Source organism: Malaclemys terrapin, chromosome 2 (genome assembly GCF_027887155.1).
Source record: "Malaclemys terrapin pileata isolate rMalTer1 chromosome 2, rMalTer1.hap1, whole genome shotgun sequence".
In the NCBI taxonomy this organism is placed as follows: domain Eukaryota; kingdom Metazoa; phylum Chordata; order Testudines; family Emydidae; genus Malaclemys; species Malaclemys terrapin.
The window spans coordinates 64,572,520-64,600,462 of record NC_071506.1 but is presented as its reverse complement, the minus strand read 5'-3'; the positions used below and the strand labels follow the sequence as shown (position 1 = coordinate 64,600,462).

At 40.7% G+C, this 27,943-nt stretch overlaps 1 protein-coding gene across 3 annotated transcripts in view; it reads right to left on the bottom strand.

Moving 5' to 3' along the window:
• Positions 1-345: 345 nt before the first annotated feature.
• Positions 346-27,943, bottom strand: part of CA8 (carbonic anhydrase 8) — a 49,821-nt gene continuing 22,223 nt past the window's right edge. Inside the window, exons 4-9 of one of the 3 annotated variants that reach the window (XM_054020835.1) lie at positions 17,274-17,369; positions 13,506-13,568; positions 11,262-11,310; positions 9,318-9,430; positions 2,018-2,191; positions 346-1,619 (exon numbers count right to left, since the gene is read on the bottom strand). In XM_054020835.1, coding sequence (XP_053876810.1) covers positions 2,057-2,191; positions 9,318-9,430; positions 11,262-11,310; positions 13,506-13,568; positions 17,274-17,369 — 456 coding nt within the window. In that variant the 3' untranslated portion in view covers positions 346-1,619; positions 2,018-2,056. Of the gene's footprint in view, positions 1,620-2,017; positions 2,192-9,317; positions 9,431-11,261; positions 11,311-13,505; positions 13,569-17,273; positions 17,370-27,943 lie in introns of those variants that run through there. The other 2 variants (XM_054020836.1, XM_054020837.1) reach the window with 2 other exon arrangements.

The following is a 27,943-nucleotide window of genomic DNA, read 5'->3' as shown; positions in this document are numbered from 1 at the left end:
ACGTATAACAAACCAAATGGTGGCATTCTTCCAAGTGAGGTTCAATATGTGCTTGTTTTCTTTTTAACCAGTGGTTCCTGGGGCTACGGAAATTGTTGCTTTTATGTATTTGGATTCTTCCTGCAGAGCTGAGCAGTTTATTGGATAACTGTGGCCTAATTGCTCTTGTATTTTGGTACAAAACTCAGACACTCCAGGGCTAGAGAAGTTTTATAGATGTTCTACTCATCCATTTGCCCAGGGTGAGAACTTTTCTTAGTGGTTGAGCAGAATGTTATTAGTTTTTCTCTTTTGTTTGCAGTGTTGTTGTAGCTGTGTTGGTCCCAGGATATTAGAGAGGCAATGTGGGCGAGGTAATATCTTTTATTGACCAACTTCTGTTGTTGAGAGAGACAAGCTTTTGAGTTTACACAGAGCTCTGCTTCAGGTATGGTAAAGTTACTCAGAGTGTCACAGCTAAATACAAATTATTAAGCATAAGGAGTTAACACAAGTTGCCAGAGACCATTCAAGGTGAAGTGGGCAGTTAACACCTCTGCGGTCATAGAACAAAGGAGGGTTAGTGAGTTACCGATTGTTGTAATGAGCCATAAACCTGATGTTTTTACTGAGTCCATGATTTTTAGTGTCTAGCAAAGTTATGAATTTAAGCTCCCAGACTCACCTTTTGAAAGTATTGTTCAGGTTTGCTTTGTGGCCTGAGAGGTCAGAGATGGAGTGATCACTTTGTGAAAAGTGTTTGGCCATGGATGATATGATGTTTTTGTCTTTTATCATTTTTCTGAGAGTTAATTCAAGAAACATAATGATTGTCTCATTTCACCCACTGGATGAGGTACATCACATTATTGTGACAGGTATGTGTAAGACCTATGGATCCTGAAATGTATGTTGTGGGGGGAGTGTGTTGATCATTGTAGCTATGGAGATATGTCTACTTATTTTGCATCGTCAGGCATTACAGAGAGCAAGTGAGTAGCTTGTGCATCTGGAATGGTCCATTTTCTTGACAATGTTGGAGGGCTGTTAAATAATAATGTTGGTTACCAAGTTGGGGCTGATCCTATTGTCTGCATAGTAAGTTCTCTTTTATTCAGTGTTAGTATATCCCATCACCAGGCTGCTGTGTAGTACACTGGTTATCTAAGTGTAATGAGGGTTGGTGAATTATGCTGGAATATTGAGGGATTTTTAAATGTAAGGTCAGGGGAAATAGACTGTGGGAGTTTTGATTAACTGACGTGTGGGTAGTGAAGGTTCAAATGTGTATTTGCACCTATGCACGGGACCCAAAGTCATCTTTTACTTCTTGTTCTTCAAGCCCGTGGAAGCTAAAAACATTACTGAGGCAAGAAACAATCATAACTACTCTAATTAATGGAACAACAGATTAACATTAGCCATGAAAAGGCCAAATATTCAGCATCCTCTTCTGCATGCATTGGCTGTGCCTAACTAAACATGCAGCATTTGGAGTAAAAGAGTAACATTTTAACAGAGGACAGAGGAGATCCAAATGAAACAATCCTCCTTTGAGACGAGGTCATTTTCTTCCATCTTTATCAGTCTCAAGGAGTGGAGCTCTGTAACACTAAAACGACTCATTGGTGACTGGAGTCCTAAAAATACAAAATGTAAAAATCAACCCGTGCATCCAACTAGGCAAATCTCACTTGTCCTCAGGTTTAGCACACTTCTTGTCACAGGAAACCAAATTGCTCTAACAGGGCCCAATCCAATGTTCACTGAAATCAATGAAAAGACTCCAACTGACTTTACTAAGTATTGGACAGAGGCTATATTGAACCTAATTATTACAAGGTGTTTGGGAGTGCAGATAAAGGCAAAACATATTGTGGTATCAGATGAAAAATTAAAATAATGCAATGCTCAAAGTACATGGGTTACCCAGAACATTTGTCTAAAAGCATTGTCTCCTAAAACACAATCTCTATCATGAAAATTGTTTGAATAGATTTACTTTCCACTTTGGTTTTTCTGCTGAACTTTCCCTTACCTGAATAAAGCTTTGTTTTCATTGTTGTTTCTTCTTTTGCTACTGGAATGCAGCCCTGATGACTCTGTCGCTAAGTGGCTGAGTTGGTCTAAAGTTATCTCCTAACATCCCATCACAGCCTTCTAAAAGTTCTGCACCTTTAACGTGTGTCCTCAGTCTTCGAAACTCTTCTATCTGAAAAAGTAAAGAAATTACATGCAGAATATTTTAGATATTTTGTTCACTGTGGGGCCAATGATCTAATCTTAACTATAGTTGAATGTGTGGTTTTCAATGCCTAAATATCTGAGCATATCAATTCTCATAATCAAGTAATTGTGAGTGGATAAATTAATTTGTACACAAAAACTGCATTTGCCTGGGCAAAATGATTAGCAATTACAACAGATGTCAAACTATTCGATTGTGTGCATAATGTCCCAAAGAGTTCTAGCTCAAACTACAGCTTGCTCTTGAAAAAGTGCTCGCCAAATATTTGGACATTCATACCTCTCCATGCAATTTTAGAAACTTCTTTTGAAAAATTAAATCAATAGATTAAAAACTGAACATAACTGGGGAAGAAAATGCAGATTAGCCAATGTCTGTATTTTTTAAATTGTTGGTATAACATGAATATGGTATTTTGAGCCAATTATTTTTAAAATAAGTGCCTACATTGTAACTGCAGAAAAATAATTGCACATGTCGAATATGTAGCTGTGTGGGCAAAAGAAGAAAGTGTGCGCATATGGTTTTGAAAGCTAATCTCTGCATATCTTATCACCACTTTTTTTAGAGCATAAATTCAGGGCCAGCCTTTGGGGTGGGCAATTGGTGCAGCCACCCTGACTGCCAACATTTAGGGGTGCCAAATGATCACATTCAGGGGTGCCAAATCCCTGGTGTGTTAGTTTTTTCTAGTTGTTGTGTTTTGCTTGTGCATTTTGGGTTGGTGCAAAGGGGCCACCGAAAACGTTTTCTGCCATGGACAACAAAGCACCTAAGGCCTGTCGTGCAGATATTTCCCTATCTTGCATTTCATTTTAGATCTCCTCCTATACATGCAATAACACAACAGACAGGGGGCCTCTTTCTGCTCTCACTTAGAGGATGGTAAATCAGGGATAGCTCCTTTAATAGCAGCATAAGTCTGCTGTGATATCAGAAACGGTGCCAGAGGGTGAGTTCATAGTGACATATCTTCATTTGTTAAGCATGAGACAAAAAGTAGTCTTGCAGCATTACTGAACTAGTCTGTGCACGTTGCTGCAATAGCACACTCTTTTTGACAGTTTGTTTTTAAAATAGGATTTTAAATGAATGCAAATCACATGTATTTTAAACAGAAAAGAACATCATAGTAGAAGGAAAGTAACATGAAAGAGTGATCTGTTAAATAATTAAACTTCATAGAAGAATTACATTTCTTATCTTTTCTTTGGCATAATAACAAAATATAGAGGGTAGATTCTCCCCACTCAAAGTAAAACCCACCCAAGGGGGCTTTTTGCATGGAAATCTCTATAATGATTCTCTCACAGAGACTCCATTGTGTGTAGAAAACCATTCAAAAACTTTGCATTTTACATTGAGCTTCTGTATCTCTGCCCTGGCACCCAACTCCCCAGCAACCCAACTCCATTGCATCCCTAGACTGGAGCTCCACAGAAAAAGTGATGGAGCCTAGGATCATATCATCATTTCCATGTAACGTCCGTGAGGCTAGGGTGGGGGGGATGATGGGTATTCCTACTATCCGTTCATCCTCCTGCATGACTCTGTTTCCACACTGATCCCCCAGCATGCAGAAAGGGCTCTGCCAGCCCCAAGAAGGGAAATGTGTCACAGAGGACTCCTCTATGCATGTATAATAGAGACCAAGGGGCATGTAAATCTAACCCCAGATTTTTAGGAAAGTGAAGTGTTCCAAGATAGCTAGTGGTATTTTCTAGAATCTTTGTAGCTGCTATATTGGCTGGGGACACAGTTTCCAATTGTAATTCAGAAGATAACCACGATCACTGTTATTTACTCCAAAAAAGTACAGAGTCGCTTCTTTTCAGATGTATGTGTTTGATTTAGCAGCTAACTCTTCCCTGTAGCTGAGATTCTCTTTCCTCAGAGAGCAGCATGTTGTGCCTCTCACAGCTGAGATGTAAGGAAGACAGCTTGGACTGAAAAGATGAAAGGAGGGAAGAGTGGTGAGGCTCTTTTAGAATGCTTTTTAAGGTAGAGCTGTTGTATTAATTTAGCTGGAATACAGACACCTATTCTTGAAGATTTTTTTTTTTATTATTTTATGATTATTTAACTCGAACTGAAAATAAACACATTACAGGCCTGGGGACTGAAGAAACCTGCAGAAGTCAAGTGCTGGTAGAAGCAGTGAGCGGCTTTTCTGAAGGTGGCCTCTTCCACCAGAGCTGAACTGAATCAATAGTGGAATCGTCTGAAACCACTGTAGTTTGGGAAGAAGCATTTCACAAGAGCACAGCTTTCGTTTGATCTTCGGAGGCTTGGAGACTTCAAATAAAAACAAATCAAGCAGGAAAAAGCCTTTCTGTAAAGCCAATATTTTGGAATTATCCACTGCTGCAACTTCAAATGCGCTGCAGTGTACGCCGAGCTGGATCACTCACCTCCTGGAGGCTTTCCTCACAGAGCAGCTCCAACACCATTCAGTCAGGAGGGCAGGGTTCACCCGAGTCCCACATACTGAGTTCTGGGGCCCTATCACAAACCTTTGATCTGCAGAGGGTCAGAGCCATCACACTGAGACACACTGTGCGTCTGCATCAGCTTTGGAGCCCCCACTGTCTGCCTGCCCAATTCCTGATAGCGTGGTTCCAGGCCAGACATACTCCATGGGCTCTGCTAGCCACGGCTGTCCTCATGACCACTGAGGAAGTGGCTCTGTGGGAAAGATAATACAGGCCCAGGCTCTATTACCTTTCCCAGATAACTTCCACAGGGAAGAGAAGGGAAACTGTGTAACCCATTGGCTCTGTCCCACCCAATGTGTAGTTTGCCACCCTCTGCCAACCTTCCCATGCCTCCCTCCCCCCCCCCCCCCCAGACACCACCATTTGAAACACACTCTGCAAGGCCCTGCAGGGAAAAAGGATGTTTCGGTAGAGGTGGCTCCCTCTCCCAGCAAAAACCCATTCCACCTGGGAGCAGGGAGATCCAGGCACAGAGGGTTCCATCCATGTTCAGATCCAGGGTGCATGAGCTGACCTTTTGAATGGAATAAGAAGGCCCAATCCTGGTCCCACTAAAATGCATCCTAACAGTCCCTTAGAATTCTATTGAGAACCAATTCAAGCCCAAAATGTTAACTATATAGAACCCTAAACCAGATTAAAGCTCTTTGCTGTATTATAAACACTGTGTAGACACGGCTCATCATTTATATCACAGCTGGTGACAAAAACACCATTAGCTTCTATTTTTCAGAATTAACATTTAGGTCAGATTTCCTGATTTCAGACTTTAAATTTTGCTTTATTTATGGTTTCAATTAAATGGTTATTTTCTTCATAGCACAACACAAACCCAAGAATGTTTCCTCTGTGAAAATCAGATTTGCTTGGAAAATGGACCCATTATCATGTAGGTGTTTTTTTGTTTCCAGTTTTCTTTGAAAATTGCATGTACCTTAGTGACACATTCTATGAAAACAGGTACTTTTTTGGGTGAACAAAATACTATGAATCTCCTATAGTTCTTTATTTTGCTGAACATATTTCCATACCACTCCAGCCACAATCATCTATTCCAGTGACTATTTATTTTCTTTTAAAATTATTCGGTACGAATGAGCTAGACAAAGGGGCTAGAGATCTAACCACTCAATTCAAAACTAGCTAACTCTGGCAGTGAGTATAGTGGAATGACAGCTGCTCACTGTATCACTGTTAGAAAGCCACATTCTGATTGGCTCAGAGGATGCAATTGTTCTGTGCTTCAGTGAACCACAAAGTAAATTCTTCATAAGTGTCCAGTTAGAAAAACAAATTGTCCAGGAAAGTCTGAACAAGCTTTTCCCTATTTTTCCTTTCCTTTGGGAACATCATAAGGGGGAGAATACTATTCTTATTACAATGTTATATTTCTGTAGTGCATAGGAATGTGCTCGGTGTCTCCCAAAACAAATTAAGACATTGTCCTTCCCATTGAAATAAAGGTAACATGAGACAAGTGAGGGTCATAAACAGACAAGAGAAGGGAAGGGAGGAAGAAGGAGAAGGTTGACACTAGGAGGGAGCAGTTATCCAGTAAAGGTTTGATCTTCTTCCTATTGACATGAGTGAAAAAACTCCAAGGGCCAGAGTGTGAACCCCTTGTTCCCACTGCTGAACTGTGACTGGCAAAAGCCATCCAGACTTCAATAGGACTGCTTGTGAAAACAACTGCGCAGTTGGGTCCCAGTTGACTGCCGGGGGAGTAGGATCAGGCCCTAGCATCCTGATAGTTCTGTTCCTTGTTTGTTCTTTTGTTACTCAGGTAATTAATAGGTTCCAATCTCAGCTACCAAAGTGACAAATATGTATTGGACCTGATTCTCCTCTTACACTGGTGTAATCAGGAGAAACACCACTGCAGTCAATGGAATATAAAACTATTATAAGTAAGAGGAGAATCAGGCCAACTGGTTGGAATCCTTATCAGCCACTCATAATTAAGTCTAGATCAAACCAGTTTATATAAGAACTTCTCTACCATCTTTGTGCCCATATTGAGCAAAAATGAAAATGTGTTGAAATGTATAGGAATGGGAGATCTAAACTTATGTTACATAATCTTTATACCCTTCAACTGAGGTGATATTCCCTAAGCCGTTTAGGCCAAGTTAAGGCCTAATCCAACCAACAGTGCAGCTGAAAGATCTGGCCTACTGACACTAATCACTTTTCTTTCCTTTCTCTGCACATCGTGTATTACTGCTTTCTTTCTTAAAGAAACCTGACTGAAAGTGAACTTGGGTAATCAAGGTGAGAGGATGAGGCTGAACCATTGATTAATATAATGGCAGCATAATATGGGCCACATTAAGCTCTATCTCCTTCACAATACATCCTAGCATCTAGTTTGCTTTTTCAACCATTGCTGTGAATTTGTGTGTCTTCATTGAAGTAGCCATGACCTCTAGAACTTTTTTTTTCTGTGTGTTAACTAGTGTGGAATCATCGGTGTGTAGATAGCTTAAATTGTGCCAGCCACTGTGCACTAATTGCCTTAATTTGCCTATCATACACTGAATTACTCATGGCTAGCTAACAGGACACAGGGTTGCCTGAGCTAGTGACTTAGGGCAAAATGGCCACCTATCGAGATGAATAAGGGACAACTTAGTCCTTTTATTTCATCATGAGAATAGCCTCTCTCATATTGCTAGCAATATTTCTCCTAATAAATACCAAAATCTCCAGGAATTTCTGTGATGAAAAAAGAGATTTAGTAAACTTTTCTCCACAATAGCCCGCAAAATCTATTAGCATTTTCAGTTGTGTGCATTGTGTTCAAGGTTTTGTATTTACATACTAAAATATTTTATTAACTATCAGGAAATACAGAATATAGGCTAAAAATATCTAAGTAGTGTAAAGCAGAATGTCATTCAAGGCCTCAATCTGATAGCCACAGTATTATTTGATGCAGCTGAAGAAGTGGTTTTTTATCCACGAAAGCTTATGCCCAAATAAATCTGTTAGTCATTAAGGTGCCACCGGACTCCTTGTTGTTTTTGTGGATACAGACTAACATGGCTACCCCTCTGATACTTGAGTATTGTTTTGTTTACATTCATATTTAAGACCTTTTAACACTATCATACTAGGATGGTTATAGCAGGTGACATAGATTAATACAGAGTACATTTTTCACAACAGTTATTCTGAGTCTGCTGATATCAACAGATGTGTTTTCATTCAATCAGTGCTAGACTGTCATGAGACCTGTCCTTTCAGCAAGAAAAGAAGTGTCAGACTCATGATTAAATATTTTTTAGTTGCAGTCACTTAATTTAAAAATAAGTTTACTGGGAGCTAGTGCTTTTATTCTATGATCAATCATAGAATATCAGGGTTGGAAAGGACCTCAGGAGATCATCTAGTCCAACCCCCTAATCAATGAATTATATTGTTGAATTAACCTCTCATATTAAAACAAACACTGTCAACTTAAAATAAATTGTGAACAAACACATTTCTTTACTTGTGTTACAAGTAACACCTTAGATCAGGGGTAGGCAACCTATGGCACGCCTGTCGAAGGCGGCACACAAACTGATTTTCAGTGGCACTCACAGTGCCCGGGTCCTGGCCACCGGTCCAGGGGGCTCTGCATTTTAATTTAATTTTAAATAAAGCTTCTTAAATTTTTAAAACCTTATTTACTTTACATACAATGATAGTTTAGTTATATATTATAGACTTATAGAAAGAGACCTTCTACAAATATTAAAATGTTTTACTGGCACGCGAAACCTTAAATTAGAGTGAATAAATGAAGACTCGGCACACCACTTCTGAAAGGTTGCCGACCCCTGTCTTAGATTATTAAAAGTGAAAAAAAAATTAAAAATCCAGTTTGTCACTGTTTATGTTCTTTTGTCTCTACTGTTTTGCCTTCTCTCAGCACGGACAATGAAAAATCAATGCATTCATATTCTGTGTTATAGTTAGGTTCACCTTGCTCATTGCTGGTGTTCCTATGACTGGGTTTCAAACACTGCCAGGGAATATTTATGTGTTCAGCACCAACAGTTTTCTTTGGTATTTTTGATTTATGTTGTGCAGAAAGGCTTATATATATTATAAAAGCATATTTTTTTAAAAAATGGGCCAAATTTATATTGACTGTTCATTTGCCAACTTTTATTATGTAGGATTAGGAAAAGAGTAAGATAAATTAAATATAGTCCAAAGTAATAGAGTTAACCTACACTATTAACAATTTCATTCTCCAGGACACACTGTCTCCTAATGTGTCTTTGTTCCTTTAATATCAAAAAGAAGTGCTATTTGAAAGCTTTTGATTACAAAGGATTGAATTTCTTTAGCTCATTGATTTCTTGCTTTCACTTTAGTAAAGAATTATTTTAAATTCAGATGATAAATGATAACAAGATTTGTTTCCATCTTTGACCTTTCCGTGCATTCACTGACTCAAAAGGTTTAACATTTACTTGAAAAGCCATGTACAGATCTAATGGGATCTTCAAGAAAAACTAGGTATAGCATCCTGCTATATATTTGTACGCTATAACCTTTAGCTCAGAACCATATTCTCAGGTCACTTTAAGCATAGTTATTACCTGCAGTTGGGATACAGTCAATGGATATCGAAATAATATCCAGGTAACACTTTCACTGCAAGGAGGGATGGTAAGGGAGCCCTCATATACCCAATAATCACGTAGAAGAGGATCTGAAATTAAAAGGATAATTTAATGTTAATGTAGTAATTAAGGAGTTTCTATTCACATATACACAGATTTTATTATAATAATTTATACTTACTCTGTCCAAGAATCTAAAACTGCTAAAATCTACAAAAATGGCTATTATTATCCCTATATTACAGATGTGAAAAACAAGTTTCAGAGAGTGTACGTCCTCAGTCACACAGCAAATATATGTCAGAGTGGAAACCCGATTCCAGGTCTTTTGATTCCCTGGTTCTCTGCTCTAATCATTAGTAAGTGCTGCCTCCATTGTGCCTAACCCTGCCTGTATAAAAGGGAAGATGAAAGAATTATTTCCTTTCTTGTTCCCTGGTCAGAGGAGATCAGACACAGTTTCTGGCTCTGATCCTGCAAGGAGCTCAGAGCTCTTTGCTGGATTGGGGTTTAAATTCTTGTGCTCCCACAGTGATAGGGCCAAGAGCAGCAACAGAAGCCCCATGAGGAGAAGCAGGTATGGCTAGGGCTGTAGTTATACACTCCCTCCATATCCACATGTGCACCTTGGCCATCATAAGGAAGAACACTTGCTGCACCCCTGTAAAGGTGCCACTGTATGCATTCTCCTAGTTCTCCCGTAGGCATTGTTCCATTGCAAACATCTTCACCCTCACCCAACATGGGCACTGACTTAAAGCCACAATCCAGTCCTTAATTTTAGGCAGAGCTGGTAGGCAAGGGTCCTGTGGAAAAAAAACACTATGTGAGCATGTAATTAAAGACTGTATCATAATGCATATGCAACAGGGGGCTGAATTAAGGTTGCATTTGCAGCCTTAATTCTGGCATTTCCTATCTTTTGAGTACTTGACTTTCCAACCTTAAAAATGTTCTTTTAATGTAGTTTTGGGTCTGTACTGTGGAAAGAGACTGCCACAATGGCATGGAATTTGGCATGGAGGCAGCCCTTACAACGGAAGCTTTGTTCTGAAGGAAACTGGTAGAACTGGTCAAAAAAGGGGTCAAATTTTCATGACACCCTGCAATGGGGTTGGTTACACTTATTTGTCTTTGTTGATCTAAGACTTATTTGCTGTGTGACTTAGAGCAAGTCACTTAACGTCTCTGTTACCCATGTGTGATGTAGATATCCTAGCATTTGGGGCATGCTTTCCATTGACATCAAGCCCAACGGAGCTGTGGGGATTAATTATCAAACGTTGTACAGTAATTGTTTAGAAAAACAGCTCTGTATAAAGAATTACTCGTATCTACCCTCTGAAGCCTGGAGGAGTAGAGAGCACTGCACGAAGAAAACACAAAAAGCCAGCAGGGATGGGAGATTATTAAGTTGGCTGGCCAGAGAGTAGTAGATGCTGTACAATCTTAAAGGATGTACTGGCATCCACACGCCCCAGGTACACTAGAATGCTCAGGGAAACACTGTATCTCCACATCACCTCAGGCTGGGTCTGTGCCTCTAGGTGACCAAAGAAGCCACTGATGTAAATTGTGACTTCCTGTGAGTATCACAGTTGTCAACTGCATGGCAGAGGCAGCAATCTTGGAAACAATGATTCCACACGATGAGAAATATAATGGGTACTCAATGGGTAAATTGCTGATTGCCAGACACTGTTCATCTACACTGTTGGTCAATGGAGCACTCATGTCCAGATCTACAGAGAGTTTTGCTGTTGATTGAACTACATTAAAGTTCTCCAGGAAAGAATGAGTTGCAACAGGATTTTATAAAGTGGCACAAGGCGTTAGACTGTTCAGAATGCAGATGTAACATATGTAACAGTACATCTACACTAGTAAGTAAAGGTTTGCTGTATATGAAACAACACCTACCTGGTAATAAAGAGTTGGGATTAAAACAGGGTATTGTTTTGGACTTCCCCTGAAAAATCAATACAAATCCATCTCATCTCCAATTCTCATTAAAAAGATGTTGAAGGGGAAAAAAGGAGCCTTTGAATGTTGTCATCACAGTAAGCCTTGAATTTCTGTCCCTGGCAACCACTGATGACAGTCTCCATTGAATCATCATTACATTAGTCCTTGCAGCTATACAACCCTTTTATTTATTTATTTTATATTTTCTGTCTAAGGCTACCCAGCCCATTTTTGTAGATCTCTGCTAGCTTAGTCTCTCCTTTTGGCATGGAGCCCTCTGTAAGGCCTTGATCCTGCAGCTCACTGCATTAGCTTCAGTGGGGTTCCACATAGGTGAAGCTGCGTGCCTGCACGCAGTGAACTGAAGGACTGGCCCCTAAGTGAGCTTTGTCCCAAACAGCCTGTTTACTCCATTATTTCTAAGTGCCAAATTCTGCCCATAGATTTCTAATAGCAGGTGGCCTTTGAGATCATGGATGACAACATGTGCATCGAAGGACAGAGTTAACTGCACAATTGAAAATGTCTTTGATTTTCAAAAGTGAATTTCAAGGCTTTTGGGGGTTTTGCAGAAAGGTGTTTTACACCAACATTAATGCTTTATAAATGTAAAAATTACCAGTGAGTGTGGGGGGGGGGGAAGGGTTATCCCCTAGAGGAATATTTTGTTATATGTTGCATGTGGGTTTTTATTTAGTAGCAGATGGTGGGATCTCTGCAGTGGCTGCCTTGCTCAAGGAAAGGGGAAGCATTTTAAGGAAGATCCTTTTAATTGTTCTTTGTTTACATTTGATTTAATTTTTATTTTAAATTGGAAGAACCTAGAGATTATTAACAGGTGCAGTAAAATTAATTAACTAAAAATGCATTTTAAAACAAAGCAGCTGAAAATCAGTTCCTTCCTACACTTACATGCCAAATCCTGAGCTTCTGGATTTGTATTTCCCACATAAAAATGCCTAACACAAATCCAATCCAAAGCCCATTGACTTCCACTGACTTCAGTGGGTTTGGATCAGGCCCACTGAGCAGGAAGTGTTGTGCTTCACTCTGTGATTTGGAAAGCTTATTAGAAAAACATGTAACATACCAATTCTAAGTATTCGTGAATATATTATCATAAACTTCTCATTAATCTCTTTTGATTATGGCAAAGTTGGGTTGAAATTGAAGATGTGACTTTTGGGTGTGACACTTTATAATATAAGACTATGTTGATGTGCTTAGTGCAAATAAAATGTATATATGCACAAAGCATGTATCATGCTGGCCCTCTGAATTTATGAGTGAGCATTCATGATCTTCCTATTTTTATCTGTGCTACCAATAGAGTATAAAGAGTTCTATACAATCTCTCTCTCTCTCTCTCTCACTCTCTCTCTCTCAGACACACACATACACAAACACACACACAAAATAATAGTTTGTAGAAATGAATGCTACACCTGGAGTACATGAGATATTGTTCAACTAAAACAAGATTTAAAATTCAGATTAATTAATAATAATACATAATTCCTAAAATTCCTATACTTCTGTCTTTTCAGACCTATACAGTGCTTGTCATTCATCGATCTCAAAGCCCTTTATAATCATTATCCCCATTTTACAGATGGGGACAGTGAGACAGGGAGATTAAGTGTCTTGATTAAGTGGTCACAGAATAAATCAGTGTCAAAGCTGGGAAGAAAACCCAGATCCCCTGAATCCTATTCCAATGCCATATCTAATTCATTGACTTTCTTAACAGGGTTCCACTATGCTATAGCCATATTGCAGTTGTGATTTTGCCTGGGTGTTCGGCCTGCATATTCTGTTCTTGTATAACTTGAAACCTGACAGGTTGGGGAATACTGACACTGGGGTTCTTTGAACATTCAGTACAGATCTTTCTTGGTGGTTGAGTTCACACTGACAAAGTATTGGTATCATTAAAAAAATCAATACTTGTGAACCGTCACTGGTATATGAGATTAAAACTTTCCCTGCAGTCAGAATAGGAAATAACTGTACTAATTGTGTGGGATTTATTGTTAAATGTTGACTTTTAATGGTGACCACTGTATTATGGCTCCCACATGATATCTTAGCACAAACATTTCTGATACTGTACTCTCTGCTTCAGTTTATCTTCTTTGCCCTTCCCCGATTCAGTCCATCTCTGTCAAGTATTTCTGTTTCCCTCAGACAATTCCTCACCTTGTACTGGATGTCCTGGAGAATTTCAGTTACGGCCTTTAGACCTAAATGTTCCTTTCCTATCTGAAACATAACAAACAAACAAGCAAACCCAAAAATGAACTTCACTGCTGTGTTGTTTCTGAAAACTAAGAGAGAGGTCAACAAGTCTGGCAAGTTCAGTGCTTGTTTGTACACAACCTTGGATTAACCAACTATTCTGTTACATGGCAAATTCAAACAAGAGGTACTAATTCCCATACAATAAAGACCTTGGCCAGAATGAAACTAGGTTTAAGTAACTTTAAAACAGTAACAGAAACTGACAGAATTAAAAAAATAAAGTCAAAGTCAAGGCTAATAAGCCTGAACTCACCTTGTTTTGCCTCAATAGTGCAGCACATGCTTCATGTAAGGGTCAAAGCCATGCAGCATTGTGAGATATAAATGCCAAGACTACAATTTTACACATTTTTGTTAGAAAAATACATAGAAAAGAACTTAGTACACAAGCATGAAAGAAACCTTTGAGTTTGTTCCCATAGTATTGCATAGCTGAGGCTGTGTGCTCCACTCCTTATTGAGGATAACCTCCATTGAAGCTAAGGAAAGTTTGTTTGGATGAAAAGTGCAGAATCATAGTTCACCCCTTTCTTCCCCACTCCCCCCCATACACACCCACACCCCTTTTATACTCCCAAAACATTCCCATTGACTTGAATGGGGCCAGGATTTCACCCCACACCTTTATTGAATGTCTTTGAGAAGCGGACAAAAGACACATGTAGAAAGAAATTTTTAAGGTGAGAGATCCTGATTATTTAATGTAGATTTAAAGTAGCCAGGTTGCATTGTAGAATCAGGATCTGATTCTAACCTGAGATATATACATATGCTCACACATACATGCACGCCTGCCATTGACTTCATTAAGAGCTGTATGCACATGTACATGGGCACAAATGCGCTCAGATAGTTTACAAAATGTCATTGTTTAAATGCAGTATGTTTCTGAGTTAGGTACATAAGCACTAATAGAGCAGCATGGGCATAAAAAACCTACAGAAGCCAAAAACTTCACTGCACACACAATTCTCCCCCTCTGGAGAGGATGAGAGAAAGAATGAACAACATCTGACCGATGTTACTCACGTTGCTTAATGCCTTATTGGAAGGTACTCAGATACTAAGATGGTGAAGGGGGTGTGAGAGTCCATAAAGAATAGAATCATAGATTCACAGTTTCCTAGGATCAAAAGGGACCATTGTGATCATCTAATCAGACCTCCTGTATAACAAGGGAAATAGAATAAAATATGGGGAGCATTTTCAAAAGCATGTAAGTGATCTAGGAGCACAGGACCCATTGACTTTCAGTGGGACTCATGCTCTTAAGTAGGTGATTTTGAAAATCCCTCCCCCCTAAAAATCAGGAACTCACAAAACTTCCTGGGCTTGATTTTGATGTCACCATGCATCATGTTTTCAGCGGAGTTATTCCTAACTTACACCATGCTTGTGAGAGCAGAACAAGACCCCTCCTCTCCCCCACACCAGTGTTTTTACATTCATAAGAACTCTAACAAGATTGAAAGACCTAAAATTTGACTTTTCTTCTAATCTGCCAAATTTGTGTAAATGCCCGTGCATGGGTGGAATTAGAGTGCAGGGGGAACTGACACCAAGGCAGGAATAGTTTTTTTTTTAAAAGCACCCAACACTTCAACTGACTAGTGGTGTTGGGGGTGTTAGGGCATGTGTTTGTGCGTATAGGTTTTTAGGAGGAAAAAAGTTTCAGTAGGAGTTTGAAACCTCCAAGAAGCAATTATAAACAGTGGCTTAAAAAAATCACTCTTTCTGCCTTTAACAGAATTGAAAAGAAATGTGACTTAATTTGTTTTCTCACTGGACCATTAATAAGTAGCATAAAGCAAACTATGATTTTTTTAGACAATTTTTAATTATGTGGAGCCTTTCTTGGCTAATAAGAAAACACCATGGAATGCTTACGGCGAGAGACAGAAGTAGAAAAAAAGATATTGGTTACGTTTCAAAGATTTATTTAAGAATCGTATGTAACTTTGTAAGTGACTCCAAAGTTACCTCTGCTGGAATTAGAGGGCGACTTACATAAGCAATTATGACATAAGCCTGTAGGATACGAAGCTGAGAGAACTGAGAATTTCTAGCATTACTGTTTAACAATTCTATCTCAGCGCTGAGACTGTAACCAATGTCCCTTTACATTCAAATAGAGGTAAATCTCAGAGGTGCTCAGAAGCTCATTATGGAATATGACTAATTAACAGTACAACTGTGAAAGAAAATCCATTTGATCTAAATGTGAATCATAACTCTCTTCCTCAAACCTCCTTAAACGGAACCGTTCACTGCTTGTCATGACTAGGGCTATGTGAAATCGATGCTTTGGGTTCACAGGGGGTTTGGGAATCAAAACTGGTTGGCTTTGTTCATAGCGTTCACAGCTCTTGAAGCCACTTAGTGTCACTTAGAGTCAGGGGATCACATGAACACCCAATTAACACCCAGGGTCACCAACAGGCCACACGGCTCCTTTATTTTTGACTTTTCAGGAAGGGCTGCCCTCTGAGCACCATCACCCAGCATCTCCCAGTCCAATGTCTCTGAAGAGGGAAAGTCTCTCCCCTCCTTATACTCCTGTGCAGAGGCCATACTATGCTGGTGTCCTTGGGTCTAGCACAAACTCTCTACAGGGTTACCCCCATTGGCAGCACTGGGGCCAGAAAGTAAGTGGAGACTAATCCACACAACACTCCTCCCGTCCCCGTATCTCCCAGGGCCTGAATAACAGAATTGGCCAAGAATGGAAGGGAGCAAACTTTAAGTGGACGTGGTCCCTGAGAGCTCTAGGAGGTGTCATATCCTAGAGGCACACTACCTCCTTCTGTTCCCACTGGAAGGGTGTGATTCCACACCTGTCCCAGCAAAGGCCTGTGTTTTACTGCCACCATTTACAGGTAGCACCATGCCGTTGGACACAACAGTTTAGGACAAGAAACTAAGAATTTCCTTTTCCAATTGAAACTTCAGGGTGAACTGAGGTAGACAGGATGTAATTACCCCAACGGAAGTTTGGCCAGAACATCAGTGCTGTGGGACTTTTAACAAACAAAAGAGTGGTCAGCACTTCAGTTTTTATACAGCACCTGCAGCAGCACAATACCACCTAGCACTGACTGAGTGAGAAGACAGCGTGGCACCTTCTAAATTTCCTACACCACTTCCTGCTGCCACCTAAGTGTTCTTTAAAGGTATGTCATCCAAGTACCCAACCAGCCCACTGCTCTTTAGCTTATATGACATGACAAGGCTGTAGGACAAGACTGTTAGATGGTACGTTTTCCATTCTTTAGTTATATTATTTTAAATACACCTCTGCCCCGATATAATGCGACCCGATATAACACGAATTCGGATATAACGTGGTAAAGCAGCGCTTCGGGGGGGGGTGCTCTCCGGTGGATCAAAGCAAGTTTGATATAACGCGGTTTCACCTATAACACAGTAAGATTTTTTGGCTTTCGAGGACAGCGTTATATCAGGATAGAGGTGTATGTTGCTTTTAATCAAATATCATTTTAGTTACCATTTGCACTGAAGATACGTGTAGACAAATACTTGTTGTATTAGAATACAAGCAACTGTCGATTTCTTTTGTTTTCTGAAATCACTAACAGTAGAAAGTAGAAGGGGGCTCTTTTATAGGAGCCAAATGATAACATGTGATTACCACAGTAAAATATTTACCTGCACAAACAGAGCAATGATAGCTATCCCGTGCTTCTTCCCCACTGCCTCATCAATACTGCTGTACAGTGTAGAGTTCCAGTGGATTAGATGGAGCTAAAACAAAATGATGCAGACAATGTCACCAGTAGGTAAAAGTTTGTGTGTGCCTGAGAAACAGGAAGGTGATTTTAGCTAACAAAGCCAGCACATATTATAAAAGATGGAATCGCATGATGACCATTATAAGTCCAGAAAGAAAGAAGGTACTGTTGATAACTTCCCCTCCTATTTTAACCACAGAAAGGATGTCTTGCATTCAGCTGCCAAGTATCCGTGACAAAGGCATGGATCAATGTGGTAATAGACAGTGCATTACAAATGGTGTACTCCCTCATTTTGAGGCACTGAAATAAACTCTGCAAACTCAACCCATCGACATGGCCTCTGTCACTGCCAGCTAGCTCTCGTCCAAGCCACAAATTCATATTCGCCACGTTAGAGTATGGCTGTGGACATAGATTTTTCCTAACATTCATTTAATTGGCTGGCTGTGCCTTTTTGATAGTACATGTCTCATGAACTACCACTGCGATGTTGAACCGCTGGGACCTCATCAATGAACAACAATCCCTCCCCCCCGCTACTCCTACCCCCACCCCCATCCCCCGCTCATTGAATGTAATGGGTTGGGAAAAGGGAAAATGGGGAAAAGGTAAACACAGGCAGCATGACTGGGGAGAAGTGGAGACAGGCAGCTTGCAGATGCAAGAGTGAAGGTATTGGTGGATAATAAGTGTGTATTAAACTGCCTTCACCCCTCCCCTCCCCGCCCCCAAAGTGCCAATAAAAGCCTGTGGACATCCAGCTACTTTTAACCAGCTTCCCTGAATCAGGGCTTGCATTAGTAGCAGCACAGGTAAACAGGAAGCAGTAGTCACTGGCTGGTAAAAGGGAGGTCTTATTCTGGCAAACTGGTACAGCTGCCCAGCAAGAATTGGGAACCCCTGTCATAGAAGCAATCTGTTAATGAAAAGAAAGAAAGGGGAACATTGACAGCTTTATATAGTCAATGGCAATATGCATTTCAAACAGCTGACTGTTTCCAGCTGTAATGATAACACGTTATCTCCTTGGCTATGGCATTGCAGAGGTTTCCCCCACTCAAGCATGTCTGCTTTTAAGTATATCTAGGAGCAGCCCTGGCACATTCCATGCAGATAAAACAGGTACAAAAAACTAAATTTAATTCCCTGTTGTAAAATCGAGTGATTGATGTTTTGCATTGTTAGGTGTTTGAGGGGTGAAAATGTCACCTGCTTAGCTAGCATTTTTCCCAGTTTCACAAAAAATAGTTTTTTAAAATAGAGTTTTTCTCCATCTTACTATTTCTGCCTGGCACCCCCAAACAGTGATGACTGCTCTCCACCCCCAGAGAGTTCGCTTAGATTACTCAGCATCTCCCATGATCAGGCCCTCAGACTGCTGCCTCATCCCTTATTTCAGCTCGGATAGAAACCAAACATACAACTCTGATTATCATTCTTTCAGAAACATTCAATAAAGGATTTTTAAATGTACTGTTTCAAATCAAATTAGCATAATAGATCATTTTGTTCATTCTGAACACAAATATTTGACATGATAAAGAAAACTCCAAGCTAAGTTTCATTAGAAAGTCCACTTGCATTGAGCAGTGCTAATATAAAAAAACACTTACCCATCTACAGGAGTTATAGGCAAATAAATTACCAGCTAAAACAAGACACAGAACTAAGTTGTGTCCCTGAACGTCCTGCATTCATAAAACCTTACTTGGAAGCAAATCAGTGTGAAGGAGCAAATCAATCTATTTGACATCTTGTTTAAGTTTACTATTTAAATGGGTCCTTTTGTAACTTTGTTCTGTTCATATATTTGAAACTTTCACAAAATGACCTTTATTTCCATTTTCACTTTTTAATATTAAATGATTCTTTAAAAAGCAAAACAAAAAATCAAATAAAGACAATTTAGTTACTAATACTGTCTCTAGGGAAAAGATGAACTAATACAAATCCAATTAGTTTAGAAGGCAATGCTACACCTTAAGTCAGACTATTTGTCCAAAATGCTACATTATTTGATTAGACTGGAATTTGCAGATATTACATTAGCCACTAGAGGGGGCTCATGCAATCCCATGAACATAACAAACCCTGAAATTAACAAGGAAAATCTACTTCCTACAAACAGGTTTGTACAGACACCCAAAAAAGAACAACATTCCAGTGACTGCAATTGTGATGGCAATGTCCTTGGTACTGCAGAAAACAATACCCCATATCACTGCTATTAATTTTATTTTAAATGTCAGCATAAACCTTTCCTTCTGTGACCGTAACAATGGTCTTGAACGTTTAGAGAGCCCATTACTTTGACTAAGTCAACAGGCAGATCTGAGCTAAAGCCACCATGACATTCAATGTGTTGTTACGTTCAAAGAGGTAACATTTGTAAAATGACATTTTTCTGCATTCTGACAGCAACGTTGCAACAAGTTGTTTTCTGAAGTTCTAAAAGGAAAATGCATGACTTCAGATTTTGCTCAATCAGGGGGGAGAATGTACAAGCCCCATATAGCACTTCAGCACCCTTTACTTGTTGAGAGGCAGACTGGCCTAGTAGCTAGGGCCCTAGACTCAGGTATAGGAGGCCTGGGTTCTATTTCTGAAGCTGACCGGCTGTGTACTGGGGAGCGCAAATTACTTCACTTCTCTGTGCCTTCCCTGCTGTGTCTCGCCTATCTATTTAGATTGTAAGCTCTTCAAGGCAAAGACTGTCCACTACTATGAGTTTGTATGTTGTCCAGTACAATGGGGCTCCAATCTCTGTTTAACGTGACTGATAATTGTAGCTCCATTATTAAGAAAAACATTAGTGATCAAATTTTGCTGTGGCCAGTCTACAACGAGGAGCAGAAATACTGTGAGGTGCGTCCTGTGCTACAGAAACCCTGGTGGGGATTTGTGCTGTGAAGTGCACCTTGCTGCTGCTCTGAACTGGAGCAAAGCTCATGACTACCTGTTTCTAGCTAGCACATACAGTTAACCACAGGATGTATCAGCTGGCTGGAGAGCAGTCACATCCCCACAGCCCACTAACACTTGGAGAGGTAGTGCTGTGAGCTGACATGCTAGCATGCTATCTCTAGGGCTCTCTTTAGTACTATAGAGATATTCTGCCCTAAACTTTTCCAGGAGGGAAGAAGGTCCATATGCCTTTTCCTCGCCTCTTTCCCTCCCTTCCCTTCACTAGTTACGCATCAATGTAGTAGACGTCAGTATTTAATCCTAAAACATAAAGAGAAGTTAGACAAGAGAACAAACTGCCAAAGGGAGGTGTGGAAATGTCCACACTGGAGATATTCAGGATTAGTGTAGACACCAATCAATTAGGAACAGGTTAAGTAATTATTAAATCAATCCTGCCACAAGGCCTGGGCAGGAACTAGGGGGACATTTGTAGGACTTTCCAACCCAAAAGTTTCTAAGACTTCAGGACTCTGGTCATGGATGCCCTAGATTTAGATTGTAAACTCTGTGGGGGCAGGGACCATCTTTTTGTTCTGTGTTTGCACAGCACTTAGCACAATGGGCCCTGGCCCATGACTACAGCACTGCTGTAATAGAAATAAATAACAATAGTAATAGGCTGGTGGAAATCAGGATGATTATGGTCCACATCAGAGGAGGAGAACTGCTCTTTTCTTCTTGTAGCTATAGAGCCCTGTAGTGGATATCCACATCCACAGACCATTTTTGTGGCTCATGAATCAGATGAGGAGACAAATTTTGTATCTGTGTAGGGCTCTATGTACCTGGTTCTGTCCTTTGGCTTCAAAGGTTGCTTGAGCCACCTTGTGGGTGCAGAAACCAGGCACTGAGATGACAGTTACTACTAGGAGATAAAAATGGATGCAGAAGGGAATAAGAGAGTGGCGGGATAGGATGGCATGAATTAAAAGACTCCTGAATTTAACTGTGATGACAGATGGGAGCATACGAGCATTAGTTAGGGACAGACTGGGCCTAGTTTTTGCATGTGCAAGGAGCCTTCCCTCCCTCACGCTCTCTGAGGCAGGGGCCAGCCACAGTGGGAGGCCTGGTATTCTCCTGAGCACAGGTGCTACTCTCTGCTAGTGGCCACTACATAGCTCAGAGTGGCAGGAAAAATATGGGGGGACAGCACCACCCCCTCAGGTAAACACACAGTGCATGGGGTTACAGAGAGAATGCTCCCAGTGCCTGCTGGAAGAGCTCCAGGAGACATTGTGCATGGTATTTCACAGACAAGTAAGGAGTCAAAGGCCTTGTCCTCAGGAGTTTACAATCTGAATTAGACAGGCAACAGAATGAGAAATGACCACAAATCATACTATTAGGATGACCATACGCCTCACTGCATTCACTCTAGCACTGATGACTTTATATATGCACATTTAAACAAATAAATAGATTTATAGCTTCATTAAAAAACCAATCAAGCTAATTCTCCTCCAGACTTGGGAGGAAGAAAGAAAGTTCAAAACTGTACCTCTTCCTTCTAGTCTTATATGCTTGGGAATCATTCAGAGGCTAAATTGATGGAGGCCATAAAAGTATAAGTAATAAGGAGGAGGGATAGCTCAGTGGTTTGAGCATTGGCCTGCTAAATCCAGGGTTGTGAGTTTAATCCCTTGAGGGGGCCATCTGGGGCAAAATCAGTACTTGGTCCTGCTAATGAAGGCTAGACTCAATGACCTTTCACAGTTCCTTCCAGCTCTATGAGATAGGTATATCTCTATGTATTATAAGTAGATAGGTGAACCAAGAAAGGAAGACATCAGAAAACAAGTAGAAAAACAATTCTGCTCTGAGGAAACTATCATTTATTTTTTACTTTTTTGTTTGCCTGTTTTTTTGTTTGTTCGTTGTTTTATTTGTAATATGGGTAGGCATACAGAAGTCAGGTGACAACATGAGACACAAAAATAAAAACAACTACTGGTGGCAAAAAAAGAAAACCCATCTACCAACAAAGATTATACAATTTAAACTCTAAGGCCTACATTCCGCAGTTGATAGAACAAACAACTCCTGTTAATATTAATGGAGTAGGAGGTCCACCTTGGGAGAACTGATCCTAACACTTTTGCAGATTTTTATAATACAAATATATGATGCATTTGTAAACTGTACATTTCATAGCTTCACTTCCCATCCAACATGCAACAATTTATATTCACTACACCTCTACCCTGATATAACACGAATTCGGATATAACGCGATAAAGCAGTGCTCTGGGGGGGCGGGGTTGCCCACTCCAGTGGATCAAAGCAAGTTCGATATAACGCGGTTTCACCTATAACGCAGTAAGATTTTTTGGCTTCCAAGGACAGAGTTATATCGAGGTAGAGGTGTATTCTGAGAGTGATGCTAACTTTTTGATCCTTATCAGACTAATGCACAATATTCTGCTAACCTTCATTTTACATTGATGTGAGGCAGTCATATAAAGAGCACATATTGGTGATACCAGACTGATATGAATATAACCACAGATCTGTTAAAATAATAGATTAAAACCACTAGACTGTACTGGCAGTTTATCATTATGTGGTTTTAAAGCATCCATCATTCAGAATAGAAACAAGCTGAACATGTCAGTACAGCAGGAAAGGTTCTGTACAATTTACTCAGCTAAAGTTTTGATTTTCAGTGGTTATGCTGTTTTTATTGAGCCAAAAAGAGTCAGCTACTCTGCTACTCTGCCAGTCGGGTGCACAATGGTAAGTATTTTCAAAAATTATTTATAAAACTAGGAAAAGGTCCTTAGCTGTCAAAGAATAACTTATTTTCCTTGGAGGAGAAAATAATAATTCAAAGGGTTTTATTGTAGCTGGATGAGTGGCAAGTTAGTAGCGAATTCCTTTCAAGGTGAACTGAAGCCTTAAAAATGGTAAATAAATAACACAGCGCTGATGAAATTGACTTGTTCTGCCATCAGTTAGAGAAAAGTTTCTTCTTAAGTATCACTAAGAAACTCAGAATTGAGCCTAGGAGAAATATTTCTTTCTGTAGGGGACATAGCCTGAGGACCTTACTTAGTTTTTTACTCCATCCTTCCTTAATCCAAACATGCGCTGATCTCAGTTCTTATGGCTTTACTCAGACAAAATCCTCACTGACATTAACTTGAAGTTTGCATCAGTAAGAACTGAATACAAACTCAGTAAGGACCTGAGCTTCAGGCCCTATGTTAACGATGTACCTGCAACTTTAGAATGATCAACTCGCCCTGATTTAGGAAACCATGCCTTTCTGTTTCCAGGCCACCACAGCAAATCTTTTATGTCTGAATGAAAAAATGGGGCTCTGGGATGCTGGAGCCTGACATGGAATCAGAGGCATTCTCTGTACTGCTGATAGGTTTATTAGATCTGGCAGCCAGCTTCTTTGGATAACAAACAGAGTCACAGAATTTTGTAAAAGTTTACTTCTGACTACGGCAATGGCTGTTCTATGCAGCTCAGAGGGGTCATGAGTTCACAGACAACAAAAGTGATCAATGAAGCTCTGATGTCAGCCAGTCTTACTCTTACACATCGAGAAACCTAGTCAGGAAGTGCTATATCACGTACCTGGCTGCAGACATCCAGCAGTGCAAACTCTGGATTGCAATGTTACCTAGTCTTCTAAGCTATGCCTGACTTGACTCACTATTAGCCCTGCCCTGTACTGCCACATTCCCATATCCAGCTGTCATCTGAGTGACAGACCCCTCCTGAGATGCTGTATGGAAAAGCTCCCTATGAAATAAATCGCAGCCCGTTGTTTATGATGACACATCTGATTAACAGTACAGATTGGTGTAGGATCTTGCCCAGTGGCTGTGGTGGGCAAATGGGAGCCAGTTACCTACTAGGGTGAGTTGGCCTGTTTCTCTTCTGAGTAAGGGAATGGGCTCACCCTTAGGAGGAAGTCTGTCTGGGAAAGGGAGGCTGAGCAAGCCATCTGTCTAGGGAGATAGGTGCACAAAGGTTTGGTGGCTCTAAACCCCATTTAGCTTTAATCCAGCCCTGACTGTAAGTATCTTATACATTTACACAATAGGGAATAATTTGCCCAGTTTTTCTACATTAAAAAGTATTATATATAATTTTTTTTACTTCCTTTAACTGTTATGAGAGGAATTCTGAAACCCTCATTTGCTATTTGGACAAACATAAGGAACTATTCATCCTCCACTAGTCAAAGGACAGTTTTAATAGTAAACTAAGCAGCTGGGACTGGAAAGGCAATTACAGGCCAGCTCATGTTCCCTCAAAGGCAAACTTCTATTGACCTCAGTGGCAGCAGGACTGGGCCCTGACAGAAAAAGTCTGCACAAGGCAACAGCATTTTGGCTGAGAGAACAGAATGCAGCATGAAGCACCCGCACAACCTGGCTGTAGCCACTTCCTCCAGTCCAGCTAGCAGCCATGGCCCATGGCACCCCTTTAACATGGTGATGTGATCCTGAGGATTAGTTCTGCTCATGAGCTTACCAGTTGTGCTCTTCCCACACTGAGTTCTTCTCCATGCCTCTGTGAATAGTATGGCTGAGGATTTAAACGTCACAGTTGTGACACTCTGTGCCTCGGGGGAACCCCCTGCACCTCTATGTTCATCCTTATAAAATGATTGTGTGGTATCCAATGCAAAGTTTGTCATGTCGGGTGTCTTCGGAAGGCTCACGATGCACTGAGCATTGTTGTTATAGTAATGGTATAGGTTGTAATTTCCTGTATATAGTTATGAGGCTGAAAATGTGGCTTAAAACAAGTCCAGGCAAAACTCTCCAGAAACAGAGGGGCAGTTCATACCTCATCAGGGCATGTATGGGACGAACCCAGCCCAGCCTCACAGGAACAAAGGACACTGGCCTAGGCAGCAACAAGGATCTGTTGGACTCTTGAGTGAGTCACCCCCCTTCCCTTGGTCTGTCAGGGACTGCGATGAGGTAATGCTCATCTGACTCTGAAGTGGGGGGGACAAAGCCAAGAGGGAAGAAAGAACATGATAAACGGGAGAGACATTTGCCATGCTCTTCCTCTCTCTTCCACCTACATCTACAGACATCACCTCCAAGTGACTGAAGTGCTGATCAAAGGGGAGAGCCTGGCTGAAGGGCAACCTGCCAGCCTGTGGTGAGAAGCATCTAAGTTTGTAAGGGCACTGAAAGTGTTAAGATCAGCTAAGAATGCGTTTTGCCTTTATTTCATTTGGTTGCACAATCAAAGCAGCTTACATGCCAGAGGTTGTGCATGAACAGCCCAGGAGTGGGGGTTCTCACAGCAGAGCAGGGTAAGGCTGGCTCCCAGAGTCAAGGATTGGAGTGACCTACCAGATCACTAGTCCAGAGAACACCAGGGGAACGTCACAACAGTATGCTGTGGATTCTCTCTACATATCTGCTCCACTACTTGTTCCCCATGGGAAGGCAGAAATGTGGCATGCCCTTGCTGGGTTTTGTGGGAGGGGCAGGGAGGGTCTGGCAATGCGGGACCAGAATGAGGATCATAGTGAGCAGATATGTACAATAATATGGTGCCATTTATGAAGAATTATTTTTCAGATCCACAGCTTAAACTGTATCAAAGTTAGAAAAACATCTTGTTGCTACTGTAACTTCACTATGATTACTGAGCATGTGCTAATGTGCTATTTTTGCAATCAGCTATTCATTTTCTTCCATTGCCTGAATTCTTACTCTCATTGAGGGGCTAATTATTACAAAGACTCCCTTCTTTTATGCAAGCAATGTCAAATGTAAATTAATCCTTGGGAGCTTGTTTGTTTCTCCGTCAGAACTAGGTTACACAGAAATTTCCCATTAACTGTGCAACTAGGTACTGTAATCTCTGCAACAGTTTGTTTAGGCCAGTATTGTTGTCAGCTAAGCATGTGTCTAAAGGCTTAAGACAAAGACTGTCCCTATTAGTTCTGTGTGTATCTCAAGTTCAAGAGATTCCAAGGTTCTCTTTGGGTGAGCTAAGCATCACAAAGCTTATCGAGAGGGGTATCCAAATGTATCCTATCAAACCTGATTTCACTCTGGTTTTAAATATTGTATGAATACTGTGGAATGGCTCTCTCGGACAAAGACGAAGTGCAATACAAGCATGGAGTCGAAGTTACAGCTGCTAGGATCAGCATTAACTTCCAGACAGATATCTGCATGAATAGCAACCCAGTTCAGAGGGAAGCCTGCCCTTCAACAATGACTGCAGTCCAGTACCCCTTTGAATTTCCCTCCTCCAAATTGCTGAACTACTCCATCATGTGGCATGGCTGCAGAGGAGCCTCTTCTGGGTCCCAAAATGGAGGGTGAGTCACAGACTCGACTCCTGAGCTTTTCCACCTTGTTGTATTCTTCCTTGTTCTCCTTCACATTTCGCATCTGAGGGCATGCTCTAATTTAGGTTGCACCAGAAGAAAGGCAGAGAAATCCAGTATAGGCATCCCAGTGCAAAGGTTTACATATAAATGAGTGCATCATTAAACATAAAGACTACAAATGGCTATATACCAATGCCGGAAGCTTGAAAACCAAATAGATGAGCTGGAAAGCCTGAAATTTGGAGAAGGTCTCATAATAATTGGCTTTCGTGTACTAGTTAGATGAGAATGAATTGCATTATACCATGATTTCCGGCTGCAATTTATACTAGAAAGATGGTTTTGGTAGAAGAGGAAGAGAAGTATTACTACATATTAAAGAATCTATGGGATATAGAGAGAGCTTCTTAGGAAGAATAGGTTTTCTGTGTAGAGAATAGTACTTATGAGGTAGATTCAGCATGAATACAAATCTGAGTTTAATAAAATTAGGATGCACATGGGGCTCTCAATCAGAACAAAGATGAAGTCAAAGGGCACAACTGTGGGGGAAAGCAAAAGCTGTGGTGAGCCATCATCACCTTGCCCTTGGCCTTGGGGCTGAACCTGCCCTTGACATCAATTGGAACATCCTAAGGACTGCTCTAACTTATACTAGCCAGTAGAGTCCTCTAGAGCAGTGTTTCTCAACAACCGATCCGTGGACTGGCACCAATCCCTGAGATCTCCCTGGCACAGTTTAGGAAGGCAGCAAGCCGGTCCCTGATATCAAAAAGGTGGAGGAACACTGCCCTTAAAGGACATTCCATAGGTTCAGGTTTTCTAGAGGGCATCATGTTTTGGTTCCACCCACAACATGATACAAAAGTGGAGGAGAGTGTATGAAGTAAAGGGAATCTTCACCTGCCCATTTGGAACTGGTATGATGTTCCTTTTATAGCTTCTACAGTGCAAAGGGACCTTAGTGAAAGCTTAGGACAGGGGTTCTCAACTGGGGGTCAGAATCCCTCGGGGGGTCATGAGGTTCTTATATGGGGGGATCGCAAACTGTCAGCCTCCACCCCAAATCCCACTTTGCCTCTAGTATTTATAATGGTGTTAAATATATTAAAAAGTGTTTTTAATTTATAAGGGGGGTGGGGGTCGCACTCAGAGGCTTGCTATGTGAAAGAGGTCACCAGTACAAAAGTTTGAGAACCACTGGCTTAAGATATGGCCCAGAAATGTATGTGAGATCAGAAAGGCAATAGAAGCTAGTAGAATGGTAATGTGTAATTTCAGCTACCCAA